The sequence below is a fragment of the Lagopus muta genome, chromosome 19 (assembly GCF_023343835.1).
Source record: "Lagopus muta isolate bLagMut1 chromosome 19, bLagMut1 primary, whole genome shotgun sequence".
Taxonomy (NCBI): domain Eukaryota; kingdom Metazoa; phylum Chordata; class Aves; order Galliformes; family Phasianidae; genus Lagopus; species Lagopus muta.
This window is the reverse complement of record NC_064451.1, coordinates 614,638-636,380: the sequence shown is the minus strand read 5'-3', so window position 1 is coordinate 636,380 and position 21,743 is coordinate 614,638. Positions and strand designations below refer to the sequence as shown.

General features: G+C 62.5%; 3 protein-coding genes across 5 annotated transcripts; 2 read left to right on the top strand and 1 right to left on the bottom strand.

The window, feature by feature from the left end:
• Positions 1 to 436: 436 nt before the first annotated feature.
• LOC125702675 (E3 ubiquitin-protein ligase TRIM33) lies at positions 437 to 1,934 on the top strand. Its single transcript, XM_048966271.1, has one exon. It carries the CDS (start codon positions 729 to 731, stop codon positions 1,692 to 1,694), a length of 966 nt encoding a protein of 321 aa, XP_048822228.1. The 5' UTR covers positions 437 to 728; the 3' UTR covers positions 1,695 to 1,934.
• A 2,987-nt stretch (positions 1,935 to 4,921) lies between these two features.
• RNF208 (ring finger protein 208) lies at positions 4,922 to 9,135 on the bottom strand. Of its 2 annotated transcripts, none has more exons than XM_048965862.1 (2): positions 8,631 to 9,135; positions 4,922 to 7,463 (listed from the first exon to the last, which is right to left on the bottom strand). In XM_048965862.1, the coding sequence occupies exon 2, from the start codon at positions 6,867 to 6,869 to the stop codon at positions 6,048 to 6,050; it is 822 nt and encodes a 273-aa protein (XP_048821819.1). In that variant the 5' UTR covers positions 6,870 to 7,463; positions 8,631 to 9,135; the 3' UTR covers positions 4,922 to 6,047. The 2 variants fall into 2 exon arrangements, with proteins under 2 accessions (XP_048821819.1, XP_048821820.1); XM_048965863.1 differs by lacking the exon at positions 8,631 to 9,135 and adding an exon at positions 8,288 to 8,344.
• Positions 9,136 to 9,363: 228 nt separating this feature from the next.
• Positions 9,364 to 21,284, top strand: CYSRT1 (cysteine rich tail 1). 2 transcript variants are annotated; one of them, XM_048966360.1, is made up of 2 exons: positions 9,364 to 12,613; positions 20,025 to 21,284. In XM_048966360.1, the coding sequence occupies exon 2, from the start codon at positions 20,066 to 20,068 to the stop codon at positions 20,447 to 20,449; it is 384 nt and encodes a 127-aa protein (XP_048822317.1). In that variant the 5' UTR covers positions 9,364 to 12,613; positions 20,025 to 20,065; the 3' UTR covers positions 20,450 to 21,284. The 2 variants fall into 2 exon arrangements, with proteins under 2 accessions (XP_048822317.1, XP_048822316.1); XM_048966359.1 differs by lacking the exon at positions 9,364 to 12,613 and adding an exon at positions 19,578 to 19,648.
• Positions 21,285 to 21,743: the final 459 nt, after the last annotated feature.

The window sequence follows — 21,743 nt, the reverse complement described above, 5'->3', positions numbered from 1 at the left end:
CCTTGTTCTGTCATAACAACCTGAAGGATCATGGCAGGGAGAGGATCCCAGCACAGGAGACAGGGGTGAACTGGTCTCTCCCAATGGCAAGACCTTCCAGACCGTATGCAGGCAGCAAGGGTCGATGGGGACATGGAGCCATGATGCGGGTTGTGCACCAGTGCTGTGCTGGGGCAGTGCGGTCTGCGCTGCAGGCCGTACCGGGGTGGTGTTGAGCTGGGCGCAGCTCCATGCCCGTGTCCCCAAGAGCGTTGGCCACAGGGCTCCACGTTGCTCCCTGGGGCGTGGATCCCGGGTGAGGGGAAGAGGCGGCTGCGGTCCCAGCTCCTCCCCGGCTCCCACGGAGCTGATTGGTGTGGCCGCGGCCGCCTGCCCCGGGCCGCCTGCATTTGAGCGGCTTCCAGAAGCCGACAAACCAGACCGGTGAGAGCTGGGCCGGTGGCGGCCCTGCGCCGTGCGGGGAGCGCCTGGCATCGCGTGCCGCGTTGGATTTCTCCGGACGGCGGTGGGTCGGTGCTGCGGCAGCGCTGGGGAGGAGGAGGCGGTGGACGGATGCTGCCGGTGATGCCTCTGTTGGGGTGCTCCGTCCCCGGGGCTGATGGGACACACCGGGCTGCGAGGGCTTCTAGCGCTTGACCTGGCACGCGGCCCCAGGCCGTGCCGGAGGGATGAGGGGATCCTGTGCCGCTGCCCTGACGCCCTCCTGGCAGTGGGGCTGAAGCTCGTCCATGGAGCTGCTGGCAGGCGAGGAGCCGGGGCCCGGCCTCCGATGCACACAGACAGCTGCAGAAAGCGGCCCAGCCGGGCATCGGGATGAACGCGGGGGGCGGGGGGGCCCCGAGGAGCCATCCCCGCTCTGCAGTGAGGCACGCGGCGCGGCCTGGGGCGGCTGGAGCCCGGCGGTGGCTGAGGATGTGACAGAATCGCTGCTGCGTGGCTGCCACGAGCCGCCTGGCCGCAGCTCCGCCCTGGCAGACGGTCAGGGTCCCCCCACCGCCCCCGACCCTGCGCTGCCCCATGAAGAGAGGCCGCTGCCCGCGGAGGCGTCACCCGGCCTGGAGAGCTCCTCCAGCTCCACCCTGAGCCTCTCAGACGAGGACAGCGAGACGGCGAGCAGTGAGAGCACAGCACCAGGGCTGTGCTGCACGCCGGTGGGCAGCGAGGATGAGTGCCCCATCTGCACGGAGCCCTACGACAACGAGCGGCACAAAGCAGCCCTGCTCAACTGCAACCACGGGCTGTGCCACGCCTGCCTGCGCGCCATCATGGACACGGCCGATGGCGCCGAGTTTGGTCGCGTGCGCTGCCCCATCTGCCGCCAGAAGACCCCGATGCTGGAGTGGGAGATCTGCAAGCTGCAGGAGGAGCTGCTGCTGCTGCATGCCGAGCCTGGGCCCCCCACTGCCCTGACCGACCCCCGGCCTCCCGTGCTCCCGCCTCGCCGCCCGGGCCTGGCTGGCGCCCTGGAGCATCACTTCCAGGTGCGCTTCCACACCAGCCGCATGTTCGGGTGCCTGCCCTGCGTGCGTTACCCGGCCGGCCTCATCCGCGCGCTGGGGCGGCTGCAGGGCCGCTGCCGCTGCTGCTACCTCCTGCTGCTGGCCCTGCTGCTGGTGGCCGAGCTGCTCAGCCTGCTGCTCATCTTCCTCCCCATCGTCCTGATGGTGCTGCTCTTCCTCATCCTCGATAAATAGCGCTGCGGTTGTGCCCCTGGGAGCTGCAGTGCTGCAGTGCTGCCGGTGAGCCCTGAGCAGGTGAGGCGGCCCCAAAGCCAGGCATTGCCTGCGTCCTGTGGGGCACAGCATGGTGCGATGCCACGGCCACAAAGGGATGGTGAATACGGGCAGGAGCTGGGCTCTGCCTGCCCACACTGAGGGCATGTCCTCGGAGGGGCTCTGCTGGCAGAGCAGAACTGAGCTGTGTGTGGTTGCAAGAGATGGATTGGTATCCTCCAAGTACAGACTGAAAATACAAATTGTGTTTGCACCGCGATGAGGTCCAGCTGAGTTTGGTGCCTGGTGGGTGGCATGGTGCTGGGTGCCGGATGGGGATGGGAATGGTGGGAGGTGCTGGGTGCTGAGTGCTGGTCCTACTGTATTCTGAGAGGGAACATCAAGGCAGGGTCTGCATCCACCACACTGCTCCTGGGGGATCAACAGAGCCTTGAGGAGAGGACGGGGACACACGGTGGTCTCCAGCCCCCTGGCAGAGGGCACCTGTATTCCCAGCACCCCACAGCATGGTGCCAGCCGGAGCTGGTACCTTTCTCACACCTCTCACCTCCCCCCGCTTGGAGATAAGAGAGCAAACACCACTGTGCTCCCAACAGCTGCACGTGGGCAGCACTGGGCAGGACACAGGGGACGGGGAGAGGAGCCCATAGTGCTGCTGGGCACCACTGGGCACCTCCTGCATGGCTGGGAAGAACCTCAGCACCAGCGTTCCTCCTTTCTTCCCCATGCTGTCCCCCCTCCGTCCGCACCCTGCCATCTCCACAAGGCCTGGCTGGCACCGCTGTGCCCTGTGGAGTTTTGCAAGCAGCCACGTGCCTCCACTTTGCCCTCCTTCCCTAGAAATGCACTGCAGGTCCCTGCACAGGGCTGTGACCGTGGGGACTGCAGGGCGCTGTCACTGTGTCAGTGCTTCATGACAGACAGGACGGAGAAGGGCACCCTAAAATGGCTCAGGAAGAAGAGCAGACCCCCCTGCCCCACACCCCCATCACAATGAGGGACAATTATTTATACAAAGTGGAGCAGCTCCATTAGGAGAAGGACAAGCTTAGCCTGGCTGGGGGCATTTTTTGGCTCTGTTGGGCCTGCAGGGAGAGGAGGGCTCGCTGGGGGGGCTCTGTCACCACATGGGACACCTGACACATGTCCCTGCTCTACATTACATTGTGGAGGGGACAGGTTTTTTGGGGCAAACCAGAACACAGCAGCTCCGTGGGGACCAGCACGGGAGCACCACACTCAGTGCTATCCTCCAGCGATTCGCTCTCCCCTCTCCAGACTGGGGGCTGGAAGAGGGTGAATGCCCCCCAGACCCCCAGGGATGGGGTCCCAGCTATGGGGTGGCAGCACTGGAGAGTGCAGGCAGGGCTGTCCTGCAGGAATGTGGCAGCCGTGTCTGTTCACAAGGACTGTTATATTTAGCACTGATAGCAGTCTGCTGAGGGCTGGGGAGGCTGCAGAGGGGTGCATAGCTCAACCCCCCAGAGCTGCTCCCACATGCACAGTGCTGTGCTATGTCCCACAGCCCTGTCTCCCCATGCACACCCCGTGGCCCCCAGAACCCTTCCATACACATCTCCCTGCAGCCCTCCCCCCACATTAAACCTGCCCCATCATCCCCTTGTATCCCATAGTTCCTCTCCCCCTCCATTCCAGCCCCCACCCCACTGCCCCACCCTAAGCCCTACCAGCTCCTCTCACACAATTGTGCTCCAAATGCTTCACAGCCCCCTGCAGCTGATGGCAAGAGGGGGGTGCCTGGTGTCCCCAGTGCAGTGATGTGGCCGTCCCCATCCCTGCACACCCAGCAACACCTCTCCCCTGGCAACTCTCTCTGAAGCTCTCCTGGGTTTCTGGCAGGTGGCAGTGGGGACACTGGGGCTGTGAGAAGGGTCGTGCTGGGCAGCACCCATATTGCATGCCACCAGATGCATGCACTGAGCATGTCAGTTCTCAGAGCTGGGGTTTTTGGGCCCCACAGTGTGGGGCCAGTGCTGCCCCGGGATCTGTCCCAGCTGCTTAGGCTCTGTGCCACATCCCGTTATCTTTGCATCTTGGGGTTGCACTCTGTTGTGCAAGGCTCCTGGAAGGAGCTGTTGCAAGCAGCTTCCTCCCTGCTCCCATGGCTGCCCTGTGCCGAGGTTCCCCATGCAGGCTGCACAGCAGCATTGTGCAACTCGGGCAGGACGGGGCAGAGCTCTCTTTTGTTTTTGCAGCCAATGGAACTCAGCGTGCTTGGAAAATACAACCTGGAGGCCCATAGCTCTGCCTGGTCACAGCTCTGGGAGCCTGATGGAGTTTTTGGGGTGCTGGGGGGCCTCTGGCAGGCTCTGAATTCCCCCTACGGCTGGGACTTAGGTCCTGTCCCCTAGTAGTGTGCTTGGGCCCCTGCCCTAGTGAGCACTTGTTCGAGGTTAATAGGTCTGCAGAAATGCTGGCACCCAGCACTCAGCCCTGAAAGGCCCCATTTCTTCCTTAATTGCAACTCAAAATCAAATTAGTGGCATTAAATTTGCTCTGTGCCCAAGAGGTGCCGCAGAGAGGGGAGGACGCGCTGTACCCTTCATCCTTACATAACAAATAGGGCAAATCCCTGCTTGGAGGGCAGAGCTGCCCCAGGGCTGCACATGTGGGGCTTCGCTCCCTTTGGGGCACGGAGGACAGCCAGAGGAGTTCTCCAGGGCTGGAGAACCGAGCATTGCTCAGGGCAATGCGGTGTTTCTGCTGGAGAGGGGGTTGAGGCCATCCCACTACTGAGGCTGGATATGCACCAGTGTGTGCTAGGCTGCATGGCCCAGCTGCACATCTCTCCAGCAGCAAGCCCACTGCTAGCTTGGGATAGGCACCAGGGGCTCCCTGCAGGTGCTGTTTGCTCAGGGTGCAGCCACGTGGTGTCACACAGAACATCCTCCCTTGCGCCAACCCCCTGGTCTGGCCCTGCTCTTGCAGCGGTGCTGCTCCAGGTGCCCCCGTGTCCCACCATGAGTGCCCATGGGGTTGGCATTGGGTGGAGAGGGGATGAACCAGAGGGGGATGCGGCACCTTCTGCTCCTGGGAAGCCCATCCTTGGGGTCCGCCCACATCACCAGTGCCCCACAGAGCACATGGGGACATGGTGCGGTGTCCCAGTGCTACGCAGTCCCACGGCCCCACAGCATCACAGCCCGATACACCAGCTCGCCCTTCGTTCCAATATAATCTTTATTGGGGAGACTGGTGGGGTTGAACAAGGCCGGGTATAAAACATGGTCATTGTCACAACCAGCAGCGGGAGGCGTTGGCAGAGCAGAACAGAATCGGGATCGGCCCCCGTTCCCCGCGCCCTCAGCTCCGGGCAGCAGGGCAGTGCCAAGGCATCGCCTGCCCCACCGCTCCGCAGCCCCATCCCCAGTGGCTGCTGTGCTCTGGGGGCTGCTCCTGGCTCCAGACATGTAGGGTGGGAGGGGGCAGCTCAATGGGGCCCCCGGCTCCCCCAGTCCCGGTGTCCTGGGGGCCGTGCTGGGGCTCAGCCTCCTGCCCCGGTGCTGCGGTGCTCGGCCCTGAGGGAGCACTTGCAAATTATGGCTTTTTCTTTTTCTTTTTTCTTCTTTTTTTTTAGGTTTTTTGTTTCTTTGTTTTTGTTTTTTGCTCTTTTGGCAGCAAACTTCCCCATCCAGATGCTCTGGGGAAAGCAAGACCGTGCACAGGATGTGCTGGACACAGGGTCCATCGCAGCCCTGGGTGGGTGGGCCACAGAGAACGGGTGCAGCTCAATGCCTTTGTGAACACGTAGCGGCCTGGGACGGATGGGGAAAAATCCTCCAAAATGAGGATGAACAGGAGCTTTCCTCAAGGGCTGGCGGAGGGCACGGCCACGTGTCTGCTCGGTGTGGCTGCAACTCGGGCGCACGGTGCGTGGCCTCTGAGACGAAAGCTTTGGCAAATAAATTACAGAGAGGGGGGCGGTGGGGCTGTCCTGATGCCCATCGCTGGGCACCGCATCTCCTTGGGGACTCCACGGCCACGGGGCGACAAGATCAGTGCCACCATCAGGACAGTGTCCGCTCTGGAGAGAAGGAGCCCGGGGGAGGGTGCTCAGCGCTGGGGACGCAAAGGGATGGGTTGTGCCTCCACATCCCCCTCCCCAGTACCATGGGTGCTTGGGGGGCTGCCACCGGCTCTGCGCCACGTCCCAAGGCGCAGCATCCCACCGCCAGCCCATGTCCGTGGCCATGCTGAGGGCCGGCGTATCCCCACGCACACGGAGCATCCCACGCCGGGCGCTGCTGACACACGCGCTGCCGTCCTCTGCCGTCTGGGGCCAGGGCGCAGGGTTCACATGATGGTGCAGGAAGATAGCGGATTTCGGATGTGGCAGGTGCAGGCGGCCCCGCAGTACTGGCGGAAGGTCTGGTAGCAGCTGCGGTCAGTGTCGCTGCTCCACTGCACGGGGTTGGCAGCCAGGGCCTCGGCCGGCAGTCTGTTCAGGATACTGGTGTTGACGGCCAGCGCCGCCAGCCCGTAGTCGGTGAAGAGCACGGTCTCCCGCTTGCAGGTGGGGCAGGAGATGAACTTGTACTTGGGGCACGACTCGTAGAGGATCTGCAGACACTCCTCACACACCGAGTGCAGGCAGGAGAGGATGCGTGGCCGCTTGTTGGTGAAGTTGTACATGTGGCCGCAGGTGGGGCACTCGAGGGGCTCGCAGGGCGTCGAGGGGTGCAGCACGTACTGGTTGACGATCACCTCATCTGACGGTGGCTGCCGGTGGAAGCACACCTCCGAGCTGCCCTTCCGCTGGCTCTGGTACCCGCGCTCGCGCCGCGGCAGAGGGGGAGTCCGGGGCAGCGGCAGCGGCGCGGGGGCTGCATCCAATGCCGGGATGTCCCCGCATGCCTGGTTGACGATGATCTCGGACTCAGAGGGCCATGCTCGTTTGGCCACCAGGGGCGGCTCCCGGCGCGGCGCGGGTGCGTAGCGTGGAGGTGCCGCCTGCAGCTCCGAGAACTTTTCCGGGTGGATGATCTTCATCGCCTCCATTTTAATGATGACCTGTTGCCCTTTCAGACACGACATGAGGATCGTTTTCACATTACCGTCCACCGCTCTGGGGTCTCCGAGGGACGCCTGCATGAGGCTACAACATGCCAGCAGCATGCAGCGCTTTCAGTCTTGTTCTGGAGTAGGAGCACGGTGGGCAGCCGGCGGTGTGGGAGCGCATCCTGGGGACGGGGGGATGTGCGGGCGCTGTGCACCCTGTTCTGAGCGCCCCAGGGTGCAGGCGGGAAGGCGCTGCTCACGGCCGCATCCTGCCCAAACTGCCTTTGAGGATGCGCTCAGGCAGCCGATCAAAGCATCTGCTCCCCACGGGATGTCAGCGTGACATCGCTGTCAGCGGCGGTGTCACCAGCAGCTCCCCTTTGCCTCGGTGGCAGCCCCGCACTGGGAGGGGTGAGCAGATGCCCACGGTGCGGGGCAATGTGGGACGATTTGGGGCAGGGAAGCGCGGCTGGAGTGTGGGCAGCGCCGCGGGGAGGGCGCCCGCCTCCTCCCAGCCTCGGCTCCTGTGTACGCCGTGCGGATCCTCGTGGCGTTGGTGCAGATTCCTCAGCGCTGACTTCCCGGCTCTCCTGCTCGCTGTCACCGCGGGCTCTCATGGGCCGTGGGGTTCATCCCGCCCAGGGCCGGGGCTGCCACGTGCCTCCTCGTTGCGGTGTCGGTGCCTCTGTTTCCAGCTCAGCTCTGTGCTCACTGCAAATGAAAAGCAGGAGGATGTTGGCTGCTGTGCTCCCCGGGGCTCTGCCCGCACAGTGCTGGCAGTGGCTGCGTGCCTCCATCCCGCGGTTCGCTCTCTCAGCACCGGCCCTACCGGTCCCTCCGTCTGCCCCACACATTTCCCCCGAGGCCCCTCTTGGGAAAGGCCCCGCAGAGCCCTTTGCCCCGGGAGATGCGCCCCGCAGCGCGGGGTCCCCGGCACCCCGACCGGCACACACAGCACCTTCCCGGGGGGGCTCCCGCCGGCCCTCCTCTGCTCAGCGCTCTCGCTCACGTTTAGCCCCTCCTCTGCTCTGTGGATCTATTTTTACCTCTATCGCGCGCTCCTGATCTGTCCCTGCTACCATCGTTCCCTCCTCCTCCTCCTCTCCTCCTCCGCCGCTCCCTGCCCTCGGCCCGGGGTTTGGGGACAGAGGGGGAGGCGGGCAGCGCCCTGGGGACATTTTCTGCCTGGGACAGCGCGGTGACAGCCCCCCCAATCCGGGAAGTGCGAAGGCGCTCTGCTGTGCTCTCCTCCATCATGCCGCAAATCCTGTTAGCAGGACGCCTGCAACCTGCCAGGCCTGACGGAGGGGGCCGGGGGGGAGGTGGGGGGGCATCTGCTTGGGGAGGGGTCAGCGACGTGTTCAGCCTTGGATACCCGAGAGCTGCTGGGGATGGAGTCCGGCTGACCTCGAGGGGTGACACGGGGAGAGGGAGGCGGGGGGGGAACTGCTGTGGGGTCCTGTGAGCATCCCGTCCCGCACCCCGCACCCCACGGGCATCCCGGGAGCCCCGCACCCCGAAGCCCCCGCACTCACCCGCAGCAGCGCACGGACACGGCCATCCGGGCAGCGTCCGCCGTCACACCCCTCCGCGCAGGCCCCGCAGCGACACCGAACCCCCGGGGCGACGCAGCCCCCCCCCCCAGTCCTCCCCGGCCCTCCGCACACCCGGCTCCTGCGCTCCGCTCCCAGCGCAAAGCCCCGCAAAGCCGCAGCCACAGCCGCAGCCCAGCTGTGCACGCACACATGTGCACATACACGCGTACACACGTGCACATACATACATGTACACGTACATACATGCACATACATGTGCCCCGGCATACGCGCGCGCCTGCGCGCCTGCAGGGTGATGCTCCCGGCCCGCGACCGTCCTTACCTGCGGGGCTGCGGCTCTGCGGACGGTGCTCCGGACGCAGGGTCCCGGTGCGGCCCTGCGCCTCGTTCCGGCCCCGCTTGGTGCGGCTAAAGGTTATCTGAAAGGCGCGAGGATGCGGCTCCGGCTTCGGTTCCGCGGGGATGCTGCCGGTTCCGCGCCGCCTCCTTCCCGCTTCCCACGGCCCGGCGGCAGCCTCCGGCCGCTTTCCCCGCTCCCGGCGTTGGTGGGAGAGACGATCCTTCGGACAAAGGCCCTGGGGGCACCGCAGAGCCCCGCAGCCGGGCAGCCCCCGTCCTCGGTCCCGCCGCCCCCCCGGCCGCCGCGCCGTGCCCCGCCAAGGGCTGATGCAAGCGGCCGCCGGGCTGAGGGGGGGCTCGGCAGGGTTCGGCAGGTGCAGGCGAGCGGCTCCGCGCGGTGCCGGTTCCCTCCCCGCCGTCCCGCGGGGCTCAGCGCTGCCGGCGGCGCGGCCGCGCTCCCTGCGCGCTCCCGGCGCCCGCAGTGCCGCTGCAGTGGTGCAGCCGGCTCACATTTCTCTCGCTCAGCAGCGGCAGCGCGGGGCCCGCGGCCGCATCGCCCTCCGCCCCGCGCCCGCCCCCTCCGCACGCCGCCGCCCCCCCCCTGGGCTCGGCCCCGCTTCCTTCCTGCCCTCCCTCTCCCCAACACGCTGCCCCCCGGGGGGTCCGCCCGCTCCGTGTCGCCCCCAGCTACGGCGTGGGGAGGGGGGGAGGGGGGGGCGCGGTGACTCAGCATTGCGCTGCTGGTGGGGGCAGTTCTGCTGGGGCGGTTAGGGAAGCAGCCCACGGGGATGTCGCTGCGTGCCACGCGGGATTCGGGCTGAGCAATGTCCTGAGCCGATGGCACGCTGCCCCCTGGCCCTGCTGCTGGGCCAGCCCCACGCAGCCCACCTGCAGCCCACGGCTCCGTTGCCAGACCTGCTGCCCAGCTCTGCAGATGAACCCCCACACGCACCTGAGGTCCAAGCCCCGCTGAGCATCATCCCGCTTCCTTGGAGCTCTTGCTGTGCCATGGCTTTAAAGGTGGGCATTGCTGGGCTCGGCATGTTGTGCAGCTCTGGGCACCCAACTCAGCATCAGGAGTGCAGCGTGCAGGGCTGCTCCCTCAGTTTGGAGCAGGGTGCTCACTGTGCTCCTTTGGGTACTGCTGGGCAGACCTTTGGCACCCTCTTGCTCTCTGCCTTTTCCTTCTGGCCAGCTGGCCTCAGGATTTTGTCTGGTTCTGAGCTTCTCCTCCCTAGTTGCAGTGCCCATTTCCAGCCAGGGATCTCTGTACCAGGACTCCGCTGAGCACTCACCACAATGAAATCCCTGAGCTGTGGAGTCTGGGGCTGCGCTGGGACCAGAAATGGGCACCGTGCTTCACACTGCTGCTTTCACATGAACAGAGCCTATGCATTTTCAGCTTTGTCCCCCTGCTGCTGCTGTCCCTTCGAGTGCCACTCTTTGATCACCACCCCCATGTGGAATGGGGCTGCTGCTGTCCCACATCTTCACGGTGCAAAACAGGGATTCCCTTTGATCTTCCCTGTCCTCCATGTCATTTTTTGCCTGGTTTCCCACTGGCACTTTTGGATGCAGACAGCAAGAACCGATGTGTTCTGCCTGAACTCACAGAGCAAAGGAAATTGCAGGAAGTGAGTGAGTGTGAGCCATTTTCTGTTATTAATTCCTGTGGCATCCCTGTGCTGACCCAGCCACGCGGCGTTATTACACTGCTATTTGGCAAGTTAAGCAACAGCTCTATTTAAAAACAATCACAAATGCTATCAGGGATCCTTCCTGCTGAATAAAAGTGTGTTGGTGCCAAGGTGCCCGTTGCTTCCCAGTGTCATACATCCATCATTTCCAAACCTTGATGCTACAGATGTAGTGCAAGTTGTAGCACCAATGGTGCAACCACACAGATACACACGGTTATGCCATAAGATAACCTGACCTTACATTTCTTCCCCGTCAGCCCCATCACCCCACAACAGCTCGATCCAGTCACACACTCAGCACTTTATTGCACATCTGGATTAACAGTGTGTTCAGCGATCTGCTCCAACAGGGTTGTTGCTCATCCAACAGGACAAGTGCCAACAGCCCCGGCGCTGCACACTGCCCCAGCACTGAGCTCCCGGCACACGCTGTGCTCCATCGTGTCCCCACAGCCACCTGCATACCTGCCCTGCTGATGATTCATGTCCTGTCTATTTGTTGCCTGCCACTCTTCTTACGGAATTTGTTTGTCTGGGCTTTGTACACATCAACAGCTCATTCCAAAATGCAGCCAGCTCCTTGCAATGACCAGGTTGTGTACAGGTGAATCACTCAGCACGCTGATAATGCACCCAAAAATGAGCTCACTTCCAGCTTTGCAGAGAGCAGCTGTGTTCAGCTGGGCCCTACCAGGTACCTGGTTGTCTCTTTCCTTCTGCGCAGCCTTGAGCAGCAGTGGGGTCAGGATAGGACCCCAACTGCACCCAGCTGAAGTGGCGCTGCGGCAATGGCACAGGGTGAGCCCCATGCAGTGCAGGGTCAGGGCTGGGCTCCCACAGACGGGTGCTTGCCCAGGGTGAGCCAACACAGCTCTGAAGAAGGAATGCTGTTGGAACATTGGCCAAGGAGGCGGTGGAATTCTTGCTGTGAGCTGCTATTTCTGCCCTGGTTGCTCTTTGCAGCAGCAGCAGTGCGTGGGCTGGGGGCCATCAGGCCCTGACCATTTGTGCACTGTTTGAATGCATCTGCAGGGGGGTTGGAAGTGGTTCTTTGTGGGCTTCCAACCCTGTACACAACCCCCAACATGAGAAATGAGGTGCTCAGAATATCTGCAAAGTTCCCATAATGTCCATGGCTTGTCCCTGTGTTGCCATGCACCCGGGGGCTGCAGGGACGCTGAACTCTGTACACACAGTCTCTGTGGGTTCCAAAAGCCCCACCAAGATCCCAGGAGTGATGAGCATTATCTTTATGCTTGAATCACACCGTTGGTGCTGCACATCCACCACGCCTCCCAGTGCCCCCATGCTTCCCAGTGCTCCATGGCAGGATGGGACAGATGGACATGATGAAGGGAAACTGAGGCAAGGGGGTCTAACTGCCATCACCTCCCTCCTGGCTGTGGTGACCATGACCTCCCAACTCCCTGCTTGCAGACCGGGTGTGCTCAGCCATCTGGGGCTCAAGAGCGGTGCTATGGTTTTTCCAGCTCTTCTGCTGAGAGTCAGTGTAGCAGCCCTGGTGCCTGGACTGCTGTATGGGAGGGATGCACTGTGTCATTGCAGCTGTGACTCTGCTGTCCCCAGCTTTGCTTTGTTTGGGTCCCCAGCAGGGTGTGGGCACAGCCCCAGATCTGCTATCATGCCAGCCCAGCTTGGGCAGCTGGCACCTGCGCACACAGCACTGCATTGCATTTCCAGATCACTTGGGGGTGAAGCTGCACCCGAGGCTTTTGCTTTACCTGTGGGAGCAGTGTGGGTGTGCAGCAGCCTGCCCGGCTCAGCGGCTATAGGGGAGCATGGGGCCCCAGGTGCCTGTGCCTTTGCTGTGGTTTGAGCAGGGCTGAGCACAGCGTGCAGCACGCAGAGCTGCAGCACAGGGCTCAGCACAGGAAAAGTGCAGTGATGCGCAGAGCTGGGACAGGCCGGGGCCTGGGGAGCTGGGAATTCCCCGGCAGCACAAATGGGCAGTACCCGACTCCCACAGGAGGGGGCTTCCTCCTGCATGGCAGTGATGGCTGTGGGGTGCTCCAGTAACAAGGTGGTTTCCAGGGCTGATGGGCATCACCTGGCCTTGGTTTCCACTGCCTCCTTCCTCTTATTGATTTCTTCCATCCTCTAGGTGCTTCCACAGGGTGCAGGGAACAGAGCCGTTACCCCAGGGCCAGCTCCAAGTGAAAGCTGGAAGAGAGAGCTGCAGTCTGGAAGGGGACTTGGCTGCTGGGGGAGCCACCAAGAGCAGCGCTGTGCACAGACTTGCACCATTGTGAGTTGACACTACGTGTCAGGGGCATGCATGGATCTGGGGGGTGCGGGAAGCTGTGCAGAGCTCCAGGCACCACACAGCCTGCAGGATGCTCTGCAGCATTCCTGGACGAGGATGAGGACTCCCATGAGGATGAGTCCTGTCGACAAGGATGAAAGTGCTGCTCTGGGTGCACACCCGAGGGCAAATGCAGAACAGGGCTTTGCTGATGTGTGATGGGGTCATGGGAGGACCCTGAGTGGTGCAGGAGGCTGCAGCAACACGGGGCTGCTAGGCTGCGTGAGCCCAGTGCTCACAAACACAGCAGACACAAATGGGAGCAGACAGGCTGACTCGAGATGCCAAGCTCCAACCCTGGGAGCTCAGGGCTGCTGTCAGCACGAGATGGGGTGCTCTGAGCCATCCCAGCAGCATTGCACTGCCTCCTGATGCCTGCACTGCAATGCTGTGTCCTGGCATGACCGCTGTGTGGTTCTGCTGGGGGGGTCTCGCCCCCACGCTGCCACCATGCAGTGGGGCTCTGCTCACCCTAGAGCTCATGGGCAGAGAATGTGAGGTCTGTCTGCCCAGATTCATAGGGGATGCACATTGCCAGGGTGCAGAAATAAATCCTCTGCCATGCCCTGCCCTGTCTGGGGGTGCTCCTGCTTAAGGACCCCCAGCACCATCCCAGGGCTAAGGAGGGGAAGATGGCCTTGATGCATGGGAATGGCTGGGAAAAGCCACAACTCCAGCCTGCGTCGGCGAGTGGAAATTTCATGCGCCTGCCCTAGGTGTTGTGAGGCCAGCAGCTATGGGAGGAAGGTGCCGGCTGTGGTGTGTGGTGCAGAGGAAGGCATCGGGCTGCACCCACACTGCCTGACCCTGAGGTTGGGACAGGATGGAAACCAGTGCGATGTGGGGCAGCCAATGCTGCAGGGCTGGCAGCTGCAGGACCAGGCAGTGCCATGCTCATCCTCCGACTAGGGCATACAGGGAGCCACAGCCTCCAGACACCAGAATTTGGCAATAGCCCACTCCAAGCAAGCAGCTCCATCCCAGGTGCCCAAGTCCCCATGGTGGTGGCCCATCGGGTGTCCCCACGCATGGAGCAGTGCTGATGCCACCACCACGGAGAGGGAAGGACGGGGGTCTGTGGTGCAGCCCGCAGCAGGGAGGGGCATGGCTAATTGGGATAATTGCTACAGCAGGCGAGGGGTGAGCGAGGAGGGGGAAGGCCAGTGAGCGGCAGCAAACAAGGGGCCCTTGTGCATAGGCGGCCCCGGCACGCGGCCCCAGCTCCAGCCGGCAGTGAGAGCCAAACAAACGGGGACTGTTTGAGCCGAGCGAGGACAAGCGGGCGGCAGGACAGAAAGCAGAGCTCTGCTGAGAGCGAGCCGGAGCCAAGGGCTTGGCTGGGAGCTGGGTGCTGAGCGGGCCTAAAGCTTCCCGTGGGTACAGTGGCCCTGCTCCAGCCCAGCTCTTTGCTGGGGACGTGATGCCCATGCTGTCCCCAGCATGGGGACTGGTGGGGCAATGGCAAAGTTCTAAGAGGCACCGGGTCAGCGCAGAGGTGACAACCATTCCCACTGAGGCCATCCCCTGTACATGGAATTCCCCATCATGGAAAAAATAACAGGAAACAGCCTAAAAACGTCCCTCGTTGCAGCAGATGTGACATCTCTGTGTGGCTGTGGCACAGCTGAACCACGAGGTCACGGTGTCGCTCCACACAGCTGCTCACAGTGAAACCAAAAGTGGTTGAGCATGGCTGTGCGTCAGCACTGCTGCCAGCAGCACGCCCGGCCCCTCCGTCTGCAGGAAGCGATTTCTCAGCTCAGAGGAGCACTGATATTTGAAGCAGGAGGCCCGTGCCTGTGCACGTGAGCTGCTGGGCCAGGTGTCCCCAGCTGGGGCTCTTGGGGCCATTTTCCAGTGCACAAATGCTTCCCCTTGGCTGCGCTCCGGGCTGCCCCCAGCTCAGAGCGAGGGATGGCAGCAGCAGCCCAGGGACACAAATCCCACCCTGGGTCACTTCCTCAAGAGGGCTTTTCCCAAGAGTGCAATGCTGTGAGGCCACCCCGCAGCAGCCCCATCCCCACGGTCCCCCAGTTAGGCATTTTGTGCCTGGAATGAGCTGCTGGGGCACCATGTGGGTGCTGGAGTGCGATGCTGATCAAAGCACCTCAGCTCCACTTGCTGCCTCCTGGGCAGGTTCCCAGCCCCAGCACTGGACTGCAGGGAGGAGACGGGAAGGACTTGCTCCAGGCCAGGAAATCCTTGCTTTCTCCCACAGCTCGGCCACAGTGGGCAGCCACAATGCAAGCTTCCCTGTGCTGCTGCCAAGCCCCCACGTGAGCTGGGCTGCAAGCCGCAGGGGAGACAGACAGCACACGGGTGCAGGCGGCGATAAGAAAAGCAGCTGCTGGCCTGGTTCCTGCGTGGGGACACCCGGCAGCCGGCTGGGGGGGGGCTGACTCATGCGATGCCGGTCCAAAGTGTGGTGCGGGTCTGGTGGCTGTGAGAGCCCTGGGACAGAAATGCGGCCCCCGGTGGATGGATTCCCTGTGGTGGGACTGTCTGTGGTGTTCTGGGGTTAACAGAGGGATTGTGAGGGTCCTCAGAGCTCGAGTGGGGTGAGGTGTCCTGTGAGATCATTGTAGGTTCTGGTGTTTGTCAAAAAAAAACACCAAAAAGCTCTGAGTTGGTCATGCGGGGCCGTGCGGTGGGTGCCATGGCCCTGCCATGAAGACTGGAGTATATTTTGGAAGCTGTTGAGCCCAGCACCTTCCTCCTGTCCTGGACATCATAAAATGACATATGCAGAGTAGCAGTGTGAGGGCTGGCACGCAATAAGCAGCATCCTGCGGCCAGTGGGGCTGCCTCAGGGTGGGCAGCTGTCCCCAGGGTCATGTACTGCTTGTCTCACTGCTGTGCTCAGATCTGTCCCTGCAGCATTCACTGCACCGCAGACCTGCGGAGGGCTGCCTGCACTGGGGACATTGGGACCTGCTGGGAGCACAGTGCCAGTGCCTTCCAGGGGTCTGCCCCTTCGAGCTTCCCATTTTGTGCAGTCCCACGTTTCTGCATGCTGCCTCCGCCAGTGGGGCTTCTTCTCCCTCTTGTCCATTGGAGAATGGATGCACAGAGACAGCACTCGTGCCGTGACCATGGAAGCCTCCCCTCCTGCACCTCGCCCAGAATGCCACGCACCTTGGGTGGCTCCTGCCTTTCAGTTGCATTTTTTTTCTGCCGACAACTGCAGAAAACGAGGCAGTTCTGCAGTGATCACACGCCTTATTTCTCAGCCGTTTGCTTGCTGTGAGTGTGCAGTTCCTAAGCAACCATCGGCTGCAGCCCGGCTGGTCCCAAATCACAGCAGTCCCAAACCACAGCTGGGTCCGCTGCTCAGAGCTCAGGCCGGAGCCATATCCTGCCCATAATTTCCATATGTGCAAAGCAAGCACCAGGTGCGTGGCTGCAGCTCTCAGCTGGCACTGTCTGTCCCTTGCACAGTGCTGGACAGACAGACACTGAAGGATTTTGTCATGTGGCTGCCACAGGATGGGTCGGTTCTGGGGACAGGAGGAGGGGCAACGCTTTTGGATGCTGCCAAGGGCAGATCCAGGCTTTCTGCTCTGAATTGCCCTCCTGGGGAATGACGTGGTGGCCAAAGGAGTGATGTGCTTCCCACAGGGTCAGGGCAGGATGCCCACGCTGGTGCCCATCTGCTGAACCCCTCCTGTGCTTGTGCCCTCTGCCATTGAGATGTTTGGGATGAGGGCTCTCACCATTGTCCCCTGGATGGAGAGGGTCATCACAGCCACCCTGCTCTGTTCCCAGCAGCATGTCCCTGTGCTTCTCAGCGTTCCACAACCTCCACCTCCTCCTCTGCCAGGTTCTCAGCATCTGCCAGAAGAAAGCAAAATCATTCTAATTCCTCCCATTTATCCCCCAGCCTGCCCAGGCAGGGTGAAGTACAAACGTTCCATGGGCAAACACCAGCAAAACACCAGGCTGCTATGGTGGCAGAGACAAACCCATGGCTCCATAATGTTCCCTGTGCTGAAAACAAGGAGGAGCTGGCATAGGCACCAGCAGCAGCTGCCTCACCAGTGACTGGAACTCAGTGCTGAATGCCTGAAGAGCACCCTGTGGGTCATTGTAGCTCTTCAAGAGAGCTTTTCACCCTACAAGCATCTCAGATAAAATGCATCAGTATGGAGCATTGGCTTTGCCAGCCGCCCTGTCCAGCCCAGCCCTCCCTGCTGAACCCAGCCCTGTGCCCTCCAGCCTTGGTTCTCAGAACGTGGGAGAATCTGGGTCGAAGCTCCCTGGGAATGGCACAGGGCTGGTGAGCTCTGGGGAGGAAGGGCATGCTGCTGTGAGCCCGACTTCACCAAGTGCTGGGGACATTTTGGCTTCAGGCATCAGCCCAACTACTCTCAAGCAGGAAAGCTGACTTGGTAAAGACTCTGTAGAGACTAAAGAGATTGTAGCTGCTCCTGTTCCTTTCCCTGCAGGGCACCCAAATTTCAGCTTGGAGCTAAACTGGACGTGTCTATGCACAGGAGCATGCATGGATTTTGGAGATGGTGTGACATAGGCAAAGCACAGGATGTTTTGGGGAAGCTCTTGGTGCTGGGAAGCAGCTGCTGCTGAACCTCAATCCCTCCTGGGGACAGCAGCCCCAGCCTCACACCCTGCTTGCTGCAGGAACCTGAAGCCCTCATCTTGTCGGGCACCCTTGCAGGGATTAAAGACAGAGCTGGCACAAGATCAGATCATCCGTTGGTAAATGGAGGCTGGGAAGCAGCAGGCCACCAGCTCTGGAGCAGGAGAGCAGCAGCCAGAGCTGAGAGGGCTTCCGGAGGCTGCAAAGAGCCGAGCCGGCGCCGGAGGCTGCGCGCAACGAGATTATCCAGGAGAGCGTGGGCTGGGCCAGAGCATCCCCCAGCGCTGCCAGCTGCCACGGGGGGGCAGCGGGGATGGGGGGGAATTCGGATGAAGGCTGTCCGCTGACCATAGAGGCTGCAGTGCTCTCCGAGGCGCTAGCGATGGGATCTTCGCTTTTGAGACCCCCCCGGGAGGGGACGGGCAATGGGGATCCCCGCAGGTGTCGGTAAGCGGAGTCCACTCGTGAGCGGGGCCGTGCGTGAGGCACGGGGGCAGAGCGCAGGGCAGCTGCTGCCGGGTCCCGCAGCGACACCGCCCGTGCGAGCAGCGACACGGCGGGGCAGAGAGACGGCAGGCAGGACGCTGCGTCGTGGATTTTTAAGCCTACATCTCAATAAATGCAGGAGTCTTTCCTTGGGGAGACAGCTCCGCGTTGCCATCAGGAGCTGCGGGTTCTTCCCACCCAACGCTGGGTGCCGTGGTGCCGCAGCGCTCCTCCCGGTCCCCGCGCTGGGGGGAAACTGAGGCACGGAGCCGGGCGGCCCTGGGGAGGTCCGACCTCGCAGTTATCCCAAAGCCCACCCCGAGCTCTGGACCCGGTCCCACCTCTCCCGGCTCTCCCCAGCCCCACTTACCCGGCGCTGCGAATCTCGGCGCACTACGCGCGGCGCTCCCGGCGTGGCCGGCTGGGAAACGCAGTCCTGTCCCGCAGAACCCGGAGGAGGGGACAGTTCGTTTTGCAAAGTGCTGTGGGAAACGTAGTTCGAGTCCCGGAGGGGTCAGCAGCGATTCGGAGCCACGCTGCTCCTCAGCTCCACGTGCACGGCCCCATTCCCGCATCCCGACAGCTCCCCCGTGGGATGGGACCCTGCACTCAGCCGCTTGTGGGAAGGCGCTGGGGCTCTGCACTTTGGAGGTGTCTGTGCTGACCACAGCATCATCCTACGGCAGAGACACGGCTGGAGCTGGGGATCCGCAGCAGCCCTGTGCTGCCCGGCAGCTTTTGGCCACTGACACAGGAGAGATCATGTGGCTGCAGGCAGGGTGGGACAGGAGCTGTGCCCATGCCTGGGGATCTGTCCCCAAGCACCTGACATGTGGATGTGGTGCACAGGAACACAGCCCGAAGTCCTGCAGCCTGAAGCAAAATGCCCACTTTGGACCCACGGGTGACACACAGGGGACACACGGGTGTCCTGTGACGTCAGAGAGTAGCAGTGAGGCTGTGGTGGTGCCACTTCCATGCGACTTGTCCTCATGCAGGTGCTGGCCCAGATCCATCTAGGGAGCTTCCATCCTTGCTTCCAAATGGGAAGGCTGCCCCTGCCGGCAGCCCACAGCTCCACAGTGGCAGAGGCGGGGAGCTGGGGAAGGCCTGGCAGCTGATGATAGTGGAGACGCTGGCTTTGTGGCTCTGGGAATGTGGCAGGATCCACGGCAATGGGGCTTGGCCTGGGGGCTGGGTTTTCAGTTGGCATCTTCTGAGAAGCCTCACCTTGGTGCAGGACTGGGAGTTGGGTCTCACATGGAGTGTCCCTGTGTGACATCCCTGCCCGCTCTCAGGTACAGGGTGCTGGAAATCAGCATCTCCTTTTGTAGCACTGCTGGTCCAGAGCCAGTGACCCAAGCTTCATGCCAGCTGCGCCCCTCATCCACCCTCCCTGTGTGCTTCACTCCCTAAAGATGCCCTGAGGGCAGGCACAGGGTTAAGCCTCTCAAATCCATTGTGGAAAAGGCTCTGTTCAGTGGGTTCCAGCTCGTATGAAGCCAAGGTCCCACAGCAGAACTGCCTGTACCCTTCCCACTGCCCATCTCCACAGCGGGCAGCTCTGGTCCAGCCCCTTTGGTTTGTGCCACTCTCACCGGCACAGTGTTGTGGAGCTCAGTGGGGATCCAGCACTGAGGAGGGACGCAGCCAGGAGGAGCTCGAGACCTCCGGGCTGCGGGAAACGGTGCGCAGGGGACTGGGGGCAGGAGGAGCGTGGCAGGGAGGGTTGCAGGGTGCGGAGGGTGCGGTGCGCGGTGCCGCCGCCCGCTGCCCGTGCCAGTGCCCAGCGCGGCTGCCGGGGGCGGGCCGGGGCGGGCCGAGCTGTGCCGCCGCAGGAGGAAGCGCAGCCCGGGGCAGAGCCGCCGTGCAGCCGGCCGGAGCCGCGCGGCTCGGTAAGTACCGGCAGCCCCCTGCCCCGAGCCCCGCCTTCCCCGCCCCGGCCTCCTGCCCCGTTCCCTTTCTTCCCACCCGTCCTGTCTCCTCTCTTCCTCCGTCTGTCCTCTCTCCCTCCTAACTCCCCCCTTTCTCCCAGGCTCGCCCTCCCGAAGCTCCCGCCTCACCTGCTCCTTCCTGGCCCCAGCACTCCGCTTGCCCCCGTGGCTGCTCAGGTGTCACCTTCACTGTCGCCCCACTCTGAGGGCCACACGAACGGGTCACTTGTTGGGCCCCTGTGGGGCTGCCAGGGACATGGGAGCGCTCTGCTCCCCACTGTCCCCACAGGTACCTACCCGCCCCGTGCCCTGGCTTCATGAGGTCCCTGTCTTGCAGGAGGTGGGGACGGAGCGCTGCCATCAGGCACAGACGGGGACATGGATCGCGGTGTTACCCTGAAGAACCCCTACGCCAGCGTGAACATCCCACGGTCCCAGTTCCAGCAGAGCTTCATCACTCGCTACCTGGAGGATGAACCTGCATCACCCACCGTCATTGCCAACCCCACCGTCGTGCCTGTGCACAGCACAGAGGAGCAGGCGGGCAGCTGGGACAAGCAGCCCGTTTCCACAGAGAAGTCCTGGTCCCGGCCTCTCAATCCCTATGCCAGCATGAAGATGCCCAACGGGGAATCACCCAACTCCTTCTACACTGTCACCCTGGACAAGCCACCCAAGGGCCAAGGGCATGAAGATGGCAGGAGGAGCGGCTGCCGCAGGTGCTTCCCCTGCTGCAGAAAGTGCTGCTGTGTCATCTCCTAAGGGGACAGGTGGGATGTGCAGGGATGTGGCCACCTGGTCTGGGCACCCCGATTCGCTGCCCCATCGCCTGCTCTGGCTGCTGGGAGGTGATTTTGTCTGGTTGTCACCCGTGAGCTGTGCAGCCAGATGCACCAGTGATGGACACCTGCAGCATCCTGAGAGCTCAGAATGGAGCGTGGGGGAGAAGGATGGATCTGCTGACCCAACGGAAGCCAAGGAACCCTGGGGACAATGTGTGCCAATGTAGATGCCACTGAGAAAGTGCTCACAATGGGGATGGTGCTGAGCTGAGCTTCCCACTGTGCCCTGTCTGGGGAACCAGTGCGGAGTGGTCAGGAATGCATCCCTGCCTGGGCTGGGGATGCCCTGCCCTCTCCCAGCAGTGTCCCCATGCAATGTCCCGGAGTGCTGCAGTGATGAGCTCAGGAGGTACCACCACTCCTTGCCACACCGCTCGCCTGACAGAGGGAAAGAGGCAGGAGAGACAGACAGACAAAGCAGAGCCGAGTGCTGGCAGCACTCTGGAGCAGTGTTGGCACAGTGCAGGTATTGGGGTGCCAGGACCCTTTGCTGTGCCATACGAAGCTGCCAGTGCACCATCCCCAGCCCTCTGCCACTGCTGAGCACTGCGAGCAGTGGGAGCAGGGCCCACTGCCCTCCTTACAGCACGCCAGGGCAGCTCAGCATTCAGGTCTGGACTGGGGAACAAACCAGCCCTTGTCCTGGGGCAGCTGCGTAAGCACTTGTGGCGGCTGCGGGGATGGGGCAGGGGCCTGGAAAGAGCGCGGGTGTGAGCGGATGACTTCAGTGCGCCACAAATAAATGACAGCCACCTCCTGCCCTGCCAAGGTACGCCTCTTCCCTCTGCCCTTGCTTTTCCGGGATCCTCAAGTTACTTCTTGCTTCTCCAGCTGGGCTCTGTAGTGCAGTGTGGGGGGCACGCAATCCTCGCCCTTCCCCAAAGCTTAACTCCTTCACCACTGGCTGAGCTCCTCACCTCACTGCTGCCAGCCCCCCTCCTGCCTCCCCCTACCTGGGTGCTTCCAGCACAACCCACTGTGGCCAGCCTGGGGATGCTGCCCAAGTGCTTGACCTAGCCCTGTGTGTCGTCCCAGCCCTTAGAAAGAGAGAACTCAGCTTTGGGGGTGGTTGGGGAAGAGCTGGGGTCCTGGCTGGGGCAGCTGGGGCATGGGGGCCTTCATGGCACTGCCTGGGCTGGCTGCGACTCCTGGGAGGCCACCAGCACTGGAAGCCTACCGCTGTGGGTGACCACCCCTATAGAAGCCCACCAGCA